The sequence below is a fragment of the Marmota flaviventris genome, chromosome 9 (assembly GCF_047511675.1).
Source record: "Marmota flaviventris isolate mMarFla1 chromosome 9, mMarFla1.hap1, whole genome shotgun sequence".
Classification (NCBI taxonomy): Eukaryota; Metazoa; Chordata; class Mammalia; order Rodentia; family Sciuridae; genus Marmota; species Marmota flaviventris.
Genome location: NC_092506.1, coordinates 18,924,744 through 18,935,498, shown reverse-complemented (window position 1 = coordinate 18,935,498; position 10,755 = coordinate 18,924,744). Strand labels below are relative to the sequence as shown.

At 43.8% G+C, this 10,755-nt stretch overlaps 1 protein-coding gene and 1 pseudogene across 1 annotated transcript; one reads left to right on the top strand and one right to left on the bottom strand.

Moving 5' to 3' along the window:
- The first annotated feature begins 208 nt into the window (after positions 1-208).
- Positions 209-10,755, top strand: part of LOC114082588 (olfactory receptor 4B1-like) — a 47,172-nt pseudogene continuing 36,625 nt past the window's right edge.
- LOC139706923 (olfactory receptor 4X2-like) lies at positions 3,084-4,013 on the bottom strand. The gene has a single exon (XM_071616888.1). The coding sequence runs from the start codon at positions 4,011-4,013 to the stop codon at positions 3,084-3,086; it is 930 nt and encodes a 309-aa protein (XP_071472989.1).

Below are 10,755 nucleotides of genomic sequence, written 5' to 3'. Positions count from 1 at the left end.
AATCTAAGTAGCAAATGTTCACATATTATATTTGAACTGCTGTTTGATAGTGAGCCATATCTTATTGTCTACTTAGTGCTCAGGTGACAAAATTTTCAATTGGGCAAAACCATAGGGCTTGATAGAATTCAGAGGCTTATGTCCTTACGGCTATGTTTCCTTTGTCACAGGGCTCTTCGTTGAGATCAATCTTCTCCAAATCCAATCCATGACAATTTCAAACAATGTGACTGAATTAATCATCACTGGCCTTTTCCGGGATCCAGAGGTGCAGAGAGTGTGTTTGTGTTGTTTCTCCCTGTGTACCTGGCCACTGTGGTGGGCAATGGCCTCATTGTTGTGACGGTCAGTGTCAGTAAGAGTCTGCGCTCTCCCATGTACTTCTTCCTTGGCTGCCTGTCCCTGGTGGAGATCTGTTACTCCTCTACTGTGGTCCCTAAATTCATCACTGACTTACTTGCCAAGGTCAAAACCATCTCCCTGAGGGGCTGTCTGGCCCAGATCTTCTTCTTCCACTTCTTTGGGGTCACTGAGACCCTCCTGCTTGTGGTGATGGCTTATGACTGACCGCTACGTGGCCATCTGCAAGCCTCTTCATTACATGAACATTATGAGTTGTCAACTGTGTCACATGCTGGTGGCTGGTTCCTGGCTGGGGGGCTTCATTCACTCCATAATGCAGGTTCTCATCACCATCCCACTGCCCTTCTGCGGTTCCAATGTGATTGACCACTACTTCTATGACCTCCATCCTTTATTCAAGCTAGCCTGCAAGGACACCTTTGTGGAGGGGGTTGTTGTGTTGGCCAACAGTGGATTAATCTCCATCTTCTCCCTCACCATCTTGGTGTCCTCCTACATCGTCATCCTGTTCACCCTGAGGAACCGCTCTGCAGAGGGGAGGCGCAAAGCCCTGTCCACCTGCGCCTCTCCTATCACGGTGGTCATCTTGTGATATGGTCATCTTGTGCCATTTTCCTCTACATGCCGCCCTCATCCACCTTCACTGGGGACAAACTGGTGGCTGTGTTCTCACGGTCATCACCCCCATGCTGAACCCCATCATCTACACACTCAGAAACGCAGAGGTGAAAGTCGCCATGAGGAAGCTGTGGGCCAGAAGGAGAACCCAGGGATGGGAACACGATAGAAAGAAGTATGTCCGATTATTGTGTTTTTGAAATGGACTTTTGTGAAATGGATTTTTAGTGGGGTATTTCAGAATGGCAGCCACAAATATAGGACTTAATGTTACTGCTGCCATAATTCTCCTGTGTAACCTGAATACCCTGCTGTAATGTTTGAGGGATAGAGGTGAGGAATTCTCCCTGAATCTTATGGAACATGATTGGCTTCATGATATCCAACAATATAATGGGTTTGGGTAATTGGAAGGCTCATGTCCTTATGGCTATATTTCCTTTGTCACCAAGTGCAAATGCAAACTAGAGAATTTTATGTTTTGTAGGTTAAAATCATTTCCTCACTTTCTTCCTCCCTCTGTAGTAATTTATATGTTTACAGGGGTACAATGTGATGTTTCAATACATGTGGGAAATGTGTAATGATCAGACCAGATCAGATATCAATCACCTAATACAGTTATCATGTGTTTGTGTTGGGAACATTCAAAATTCTCTCCACCAATAATTATAAAATATTAATTACTTCACTGATAGTTTTTTTACTATGCTATCCTAAATTCTGTTTACTTCTATCCTTTTACAGAGGAGATTTTTTGAAAATATTTTTTAAGTTTTTGAGTGTCCTTTATTTATTTATATGTGGTGCTGAGAATTGAATGAATAGTGCCTCATTCATGCCAGGCAAGTGTGCTACTGCTGAGCCACAGCCCCAACCACTACAGAGGACATTTTGATAAATGTTTTGTAGATTGAAATCCCTTAACCTTCCTTACTCATTTTCTTTCTTTCTTATTTCCCTATATCATATTTTGATGTGTTGTTGAATTCAGTTTGCTATTACTTCGTTGAATTTTTTTTTTTTTTTTTGCAATACTGGAGATTGAACCCAGGGCCTTCCATATGTTAAGCAAGTTCTCTGCCACTGAGCTCTATCCTCAACCCTTAATTAAATGTAGGTTATTTACCTCATCACTTATTAAATTTTTTTCTTGTATGGCTCACAAATGAGTCAATCAAAAACTTACTGGGGATAAGGAAGAACAGTGGAATAAATCTGACCTAACTTTCCCATGTGCATATATATGAATTGTCACAGTGAATCTCACCATAATGTACATCCACAAGACAAAAGTGTAAGTAGCAAAAAGATCAGTAGTGTAGAGGAAAAGAAATAGGGGGAGGGGAGAGGGAAGGGAGGGGGTGTTCTGGGGACTGAATTAGAGCAAATTATATTCCATGCTTCCATAATCATGTCAAATGAATCCTAATGTTATATATAACTAAAAAAACCCCACAAAACAATAAAAGAAAAACTGTGTTGAAGTCTCTCTCTCTCTCTCTCTCTCTCTCTCTCTCTCTCTCTCTCTCTCTCTCCCCCCTGCCCCCTTTTTTTTAGTAGTAAGGGCCAAAACTAAGGCCTCATGTAGGCTAGGCAAGAACTAACTCTACCTCTGAGCTATATCTGAAGCCTTTTTGAAAATTTTTTGAATGTGTTTGTCAGGAATATTGGTTTCTAGTTTTACTTTTCTATTGACTCCTTGTCTGGATTTGATATAAGGGTGATGCTGGCCTAGTAGAAAGAATTCTAAAAAGTTCCCTTGTTTTCAATATTTTTGAATAGTCTGAGTAAAGTTACTCTTTAAGAGAGTAAACTCTTCATAGGAAATGAGTCCAAAAATCAAAAGTTAGTTAAATATTTCTATTCAAGAATATTTAAAAGACTTACTTATAGTACTAAAAATTAGAAGCACATCTGAAAATGGCCAGGTATATTCAGTACATCCATAAGATGAAATATTTTACAGGTGATTAAAAGGACATTTTTTAATATAAACACCAGAGAGAGTAACTCTAGGATTAACCTCCTTCTATCCATTGTGCCCCTGTGTTTGAACCCAGCATCGTTCCAAAACCAGGACCAGTACCAAGGCTCAGCCTCTATGTCCCACCTAGTTGCATTGTCCTGGTCCACAGCCTCTTCATGGCCTTCTTCACCTCAGCATTTCTCAGGGAGTAGATGACAGGGTTGAGGAGTGGGGTCACCACTGTGTAGAACACGGCTACCATCTTGTCTGCAGGCAGAGTGGTCGAAGGCCTCAGATAGATGAAGACACAGGGTACAAAGAACAACATGACCACGGTGATGTGGGACCCACAGGTGGAGAGGGCTTTGCGCCTCCCCTCAGAGCTCCGAGTCCTCAGATGAAGCAGGATGACCGCATAGGACACCAAGAGGACCACAAAGCTGATCACAGACAGGGTCCCCCCATTAGCAATAATCAGCAGACCAATGAGGAGAGTGTCTGAGCAGGCCAGTTGGAGCAAGGGGAGCACATCACAGAAATAGTGGTCAATCACATTGGGCCCACAGAAGGGCAGTTGGAAGATGAGAAGGATCTGGGAAAGGGAATGCACAAAAGCTCCCACCCATGTCATTCCCACCAGGACCATGCACACCTGCTGGTTCATGATGGTGGTGTAGTTGAGGGGCTTGCAGATGGCCACATAGCGGTCATAGGCCATCACTGTGAGTAGGAAAATCTCAGTGCTTGCAAAGAAGTGCATGAAGAAAAATTGTACCAAGCAGCCCCACAGAGGTATGGTTTTCCTCTCAGCCAGCAGATCTGAGAGGAGTTTGGGGACTGTAGTAGAGGAGTAGCAGATCTCCACAAAGGACAGGTAACTGACGAAGAAGTACATGGGGGATCCCAGACTTCTGCTGGTCATGACAGTGAGCACAATGAGGGAATTCCCCAGGACAATCGCCATGTACAAAAGCAGAAATATTACAAAGCAAATCCTCTGCACCTCCGGGTTGGGAGATAGTCCCAGGAAAATGAATTCAGTCACATTGTGTGTATTGGCCATGAGGTCACCACCAAGAGGCAGCTATTTGGGTGGTGTGACCTGAAATGATAGAAAACAAAAGATTTTTTCATACTGTATCAGCTACATAGAGACACTTGCCTGAGATGCTTGGAACTAGATATTGGAAGATAAGTCTTCTTTATAGAAGAAGGGAAGAACATTCCAAGAATGGAGACAGCAACTGCAGATGTATAGTGGGTTGCTGGATTAAGGTGACTATAACAACAAATAAAGCAGTTTAGAGAGTCTAGAACCAGTGTAAGAAGGACTGTTACAGATTTTGAGTTTTGTTCTATAGAAAATGTCAAATGTAGAAAATGTCATCAAGAATGTTTGCAAACTGGAAAGGGAAATAATTTTGTATGCAGAGGTTGGACTCGTGGAAACAGAGCAGAGGAGGGGCAACCTATTAAAAACAAGTCCCCTCATTGGACAATGTGGGGCAGATAGGACAGTGTTTCTCTATGTAATATGTCTCTCTTTTGCCTTTGTATATTCTGAACTATCTTTCACTGCAGCTTTCCTGTATTTCACTTACATTTGCTTGTTGTCTAAATCTGGTTTCCAAAACAGTGTTTTCACCCTGTCCACATGCCCTTCTGAGTCTTCAGAAGAGATGTCCTGTGGTGCACCTGCACTCAGCACCCCCAAGAAGACCACAAGTTTTTTCTGAGTCTTTATTTCTACTTCTCCTCCTATTTCTTGTCCTCTAAACATGGTCTCTGTGTGACCTTATTGTTTTCTAAGGATCTACTCAATTCATGCATGATTCTCCTCATGGGCACTTTTCATTTTCTCAGTGGCCACTCAACCTCTGACTCATCCCTCTCTACCTCCTAGTCTCTCAACATTGTCATCACCAAGATTCTCCACTGGCTGATATGCAGATAGTCCTGCTCCTTTCTGGTCTGTGTCTGAGCTAGCTGAGGTCAATGTACATGAGCCGTGGTGTCACAAAATGAGACTCTAGAGCACCTGATACCGGAGCCAGACGACTAACCCTCATACCACAAAGCTTCCTTTCTCCAGTGATGGAGACAGCCTGGGGTGGTTAAGCACCATCAGGACCCAGAGGAAACTCATAGAGAGAACTTAGTTATACATACAAAGAGAAGTCAAGGTTCATAGTAAGTTCTTAGATCCCTGGGCTATTCTATCAAGCCATTCATGGAAGACAGCTTATGTCTGCTAACAGTCTGGTCTCCTGGGCTCATATGCATGTGTTTTTCAGATAGTATCTATGTGATATTGCAAATTATTTCTCTCTTTCCTGTACTAGGGATTGAACTCAGGGCTTGGCACATGCTAGCTAAGCATTCTAACACTGACCTACACACTCAGGCTTTTATTTTTTATTTTTAGACAGGATCTCCCTATATTTCCTAGCGAGACCTCCAACTTGGGATTCTTCTGATTCATATTCAGGCTAGCAGCACTGTGTCTACCTAGAGAGTAATTTAACCTCTTCCTCACTCAGGGCCCAACTAACATGCTGATCATAGCTACCTCAGAGATAGACGCCGTGACTCCCACTCCCAGGTCTGTCCCAGGGTAAGTTCTGTTCCTGTCCTCTGTACTACCTTGGATATTTCTCAGTTAGGAAATCCATACTTTCAGGCCAGAGTCTCTCACAGCCAGTGGCCCCCTTTCCCTTGGATATTTTGGAATCACAGGGCTTCACACTGGATTATATTGTTTTATGTGGCCACCTACCTCCTGCAGCATGGGCCTCCTAAGGGAGAGACTGCATCTTCTCACCACGCCATCTCTACCACATGCTTACTTCTGTGACCACCAACTAATAGCACTCAGTTGAGTGACTGTGGGTGTATGTCTTCCCTGGCCTTCTAAGCACAATATTTGCGATATCATAGGTTTCCAGTAAATTTGAAAGAACAAAGGTCCTCAAGGACCAAGGGCATATCTTTTTCATTCCTCAATCCCAGAGCCTGGCATAGAATGCCCCCAACACCCACACAAGAAAACTGTGAAACCCCACATGCCTCAGGGCCCCATTCCTGTGCTTTAAGGGGGAAATCAATCATCACCTACCAAAGAAGCCCATGTTCACAAAACAGAAGTGACACCAGTGTTTCTGTGCCTTTGCTGAGCTCACCACAGTGACCTTTTCCGTTCTGAAGTCAGAGATGCAAATTCCTCCTTGGGCACAGCTCTGGGCTCTGGGAAGCTGCCAGTTAGCCAGTGGAGAAGCATTAGGCCAATCTAGGACCAGAACACCTGCTCGCCAGACGGGGGATCTGCTCCACTTGCAGCTTTAGACTTAGGAAAGTGGGAGACTGAGGCACAGGGTCCATTATGTACCTGAATTTAAAAACAAGAGCCAGGTAGACTCACCTCCCAGGTGCTCCACACAGAACTAAGAACCCTGGCAGCTCAGCCTTAAGTCAGCTGCTTATGGGACACCTGGGGGGAAGGCATGATCAGGTGAGAGGAGGTCTCCAGGGATCTGTACCCTTCCCCCTTCCTAATCAGGCAGAATATCTCAGGGGAAGCAGGACCTGCACAAGCCAAGTAGGAAAAAAATAATTGGGAAATGTGAACAAATTAAATTCAACCAGAATTCACAGAGCACTCACCTACATCACACTGTTCACAAGGCAATGATCCCTCTCCTGCTCATCAGGAGCTTGATCCTGGGGCTTGATATAAAATAACAATACTCAATATGTGGGTCCAAGGCTTAGGGAAACTGACATAGCACATCTCAAAGCCTGTGGTGTGGAAGAGGAATATATGGGTGGTTCCCAGCCAGGGGTGATTTACCCCAGAGGACACTGGGTAATGTGTGGAGCCATTGGCTGAGGTCCAAGCCGGCTGGTGAGGGAGGGGCTGCTGACAGGAAGCAGGGAGAGCCCAGGGAAGCTGTGACACATCCTACAGACCAAGACTGTCCATATAGAAGAGTACCCAGCCCAGTGTCCATAGGACTGTCCTGGAGATGCCCTGCTATAGCTGAAGCAGATTTGCTCTGAATTCATAAGCATTGAAACGAGGTGTGGAGAACATGGGGATTCCTTACAGTGCTGTGACCACACCTGTGTGTTGTAAATTTAGTGTGATGGAATGTCTTAGAGATGCCATGAGAGAATTTTGTAATATGAACAGGATTTCTTCAAGACTCATTCACTAAAATCAACTCAGCCTGAAATCAAAGTGTCTCAAGTGTAAACTAATGACCAAGGAGAAAACTATGAAGAGACAGTTTATGATTTAGGACAATGTTTGACAAGATTGCTTTTCCACCTGTGATAACTGAGTGAACCATTGTCCTCCACAGAGAAAGAAACCTAGGAAAGAAGGTTAGCAGGTACTTACATCAAAGCCAGAAGTATTCATGCAAAACCTCTATGTATTCCACAATATATCCTCATGAAATTGAATTTCTGTCAAATCTGTGAAAGTATTGTCATATTGGAAGTTTCGGCTTTTTAATAAACCTGAGTTAGATTTATTTTAATATGAATCTTTGAGTGTTAGAGGGAAACTACATTGTTAAACTTATTTGTGTTGTTAGACTGTGCCTGCTTACTTAAAATTATACTTTTTGGCTTCAGAGGTTGATTTTATTTCTTATTCTGGTAAAGATTATTAACCCATTGAGTATGGCCTTATTTTTTTTTCATTTCAATTAGATCCCAATCCTTTTCCTTTCAGAAATAGGAATATATTTATTCACAACCTTCTTTGTGAAAAGTTATTGGGTGTGTTCAATAAATGAATGGCTATCAGTTCATGCTTTTCTCTTAACAAATGGAAATGTTAAGAACCCATTGTAGCAGAGCTTGTTTACTACAGTAGTTACTGAAATCAATGCCATGTCTTCCTATAAGAGAATCTCTTTTTTTATTGTGGTGTGTTTTCCATTTATGAAATGGAAAACTACTTATTAAATACAAAGAACAACCTCTTGGAGGCCACAACACAGATGACTCTCCAAAACATTACATTGAGAGAATGGAGCCAGATAGAAGAGTGAACATGCTTCATGCTTGCATTCATAGGAGACTAGGAAGAAGCTAAAGAATTCCATGATGATAAAAATTAGATGAGCAGGTGCCTGTTGGCCAGCCAGGGTTAGAGATTACCTGGGAGGAGTCATGAGTAGTTTCTGGGGTGATAGAAATATTTCCTCTCCCCTCCCCTCCCCTCCTCTCTCTCTACCCCCTCCACTGTATAACCCTGAGGGTCTCCTTCCATTACCATGCAATTTCCCTTCTCTCTCCCGGGAGAGGAGGGGAGGGGAGGGGAGAGGTGGGGAGGGGGGAGGGTGGAGGATGGGAAAGGCAGCGGAGCACAACAGACACTAGTATGGCAATATGTAAATCAATGGATGTGTAACTGATGTGATTCTGCATTCTGTGTATGGGGTGAAGGTGGGAGTTCATAACCCACTTGAATCAAAGTGTGGAATATGATATGTCAAGAAATTTGTAATGTTTTGAACAACCCACAATAAAAAATTAAAAATAAATTAATTAAAAAAAAAAGAAATATTTCCTTTTAGTTTGGGGTGTTGTCTCCACAGTGTATAAATTTGTCAAAAATTATTGAATTTATTGGAATGTGAAAATTTATTGGACTCAAGGTCTTGACATTCCATGGAATCACAGAATTTCAGTTGTTTGTGAGGTTTCATAATGTTAGGTGGTAGATTTGGATTTTGTTCAGTCAGTAGGGCATCAGAGTCAATTGCTCACCTACCTCGCTGTGCCCAGGTGAACCTCACCAAAGCCACCTCACCAAAACCCCTGTGGTAGACTCTCCCTCTTCACATCTTATCATATCACATAATCCCATTGTCTTTTGCCAATGCTCACTCTCCCACCTTATTTGCATATAGGGGTGGACCCCTGACTTAGTTCTGGCCAATAAGAATGAAAAAAAAAAAAAAAAAGAAATCCTGCAGGAGATTTCTCATAATTATTTCTCAAAATGTGAACTGGGACTTTACCATCCTACATATGAAGATATGATGCTTGGAGCAGCTGCTGTACTGCATCTTGCAACCCTTACAACAGCCTAGGGAGCCAAGCAGGTGCCAATCCAGTCTGCCATGGTTACAGAATTAAAAATCATCCTGGGAACATTGACCTCCAAACTTCTCCTCGAATCAGCAATACATGATTCTGTGGCTCCAACCAAGGCCAAACAGTTTTTTCCCGTAAAATAAGAGAATAAATATTGAGGGCTTTATGGACTACGCAGTCTCTGTGCCATTCTGCTCTTATAGAGTGGAAACAGACACAGAGAACACGCAAAATATGGGCCTGGCTGTCATCCAATAAAACTGTATTATGAACATAAACATTTGAATTTCACGCTAATGTGTGTCACCAAAACTTTTTTGATTATTTTTTCTCAACCATTAAAAAATTTAAGAGCCTTTCTTAGGTCACAGTGCACACAGGAATAAGCAGTGAGATTGGTTTGACTGAAGCCACTCTTCACTAGGTTGAAGCAAACAGTCCTAGCTACATCACTTCCTTCCCTGAGACCCCAGATAGCCACTGTTTAGAAAGAAGAGAGTCTTTGGAAATTGTTCAGATGTAGATGATAATGTTTAATAATGGCCATCTTGTATTTTGCTGCCCCTGCTCCTGAGACATGTGCCTTCTAATAAACTCCCATCTTGGTCATTAAATAAGACTTCTACTACTGAATTTCATGCATGAGAACCTGGCTAATGGGAGGAAGGCACCCAAGGAAGGAGAGAATCTGTCCTGGGGTCTCCCAAGATCATTCTGGTAAGGAGAACTGGCCACAGCATGGACCTTTGTCTGCAAGTGCCACGATCCTTCTATCTATCACTACATGCTAACCCCAGAGGTGCAGTGAGTACAGCCAAGGTCACACTGCTGAGAGGTGACTGGGTGGGATTGCATTTCATGGGATCCGTCCTCCATTCTAAACACTGTGCAGTGCTGATTACTGCAGAAGAGGGAGAAGGTGTCCCAATGTGACCACACTGGAAACCACTGACCACTAGGACAGGACTTGAAGAACTAGCCTGAGGTTAAAGTGGCCCATTTAACCTACAGGAAAACAGAGGCAGGTGAACTCTGCTCCTTCACAGTTGGCTGATCTCAGATCTCACTTTGAGTCACCTGCTCCGGGTGTTCCTGGCTCATGTTTTCATTCCATCCTCGAGTTCTCCTCTAGCCCCTGGAGCTCCTCATGGCAGTTTTCAGCCTCTCGTTTCTCCATGTGCAGATGATGGGATTCAGCTTGGGAGTGATGACCATGAAGAGCACAGCCACCAGTTTGTCCTCAGTGACTGCAGAGGAGAGCTCTCATTAGAGGAAGATGGCAGGCTCAGAAGTCTGCTGGGCATGTAGCTCAGAGGTGGCGTGCTTGCCTAGCATGAGAGGCGCAGTGAGTTCATCCAATGGTCACCCCCCACCTGGTCTGCAAGTGGGGTGGTCCTGGCAGGAGCCCGTGTTCTGCAGGAGATGGAGGCATCTCTAGCTCGGAATACTACTTGGTGTCCCCCTCCCTATTTCCCTGGTCCACCCATGTCCTGCCCGATGCTAGCCTCACTCTCAGCACCCACAGTTGGACTGACTCTCCCAGAAAGAGGCTCAAGTATTCCTGCAAAGCTGCCGGCTGGCTGAGGAAATCGCTAAGAGCAAACAGACTGGGTAGGTGTCCCTGCTGCTCAGAGGGCAGCTATTCCTCAGCCGCATGGCAGAGGGAGGCAGTTGGACCCCCTGAGCTGCTCTCT

What these genes read in the sequence shown, in the direction of transcription:
- LOC139706923 (XM_071616888.1), bottom strand. Translation starts at nt 4,013, where the DNA reads ATGGCCAATACACACAATGTGACTGAATTCATTTTCCTGGGACTATCT.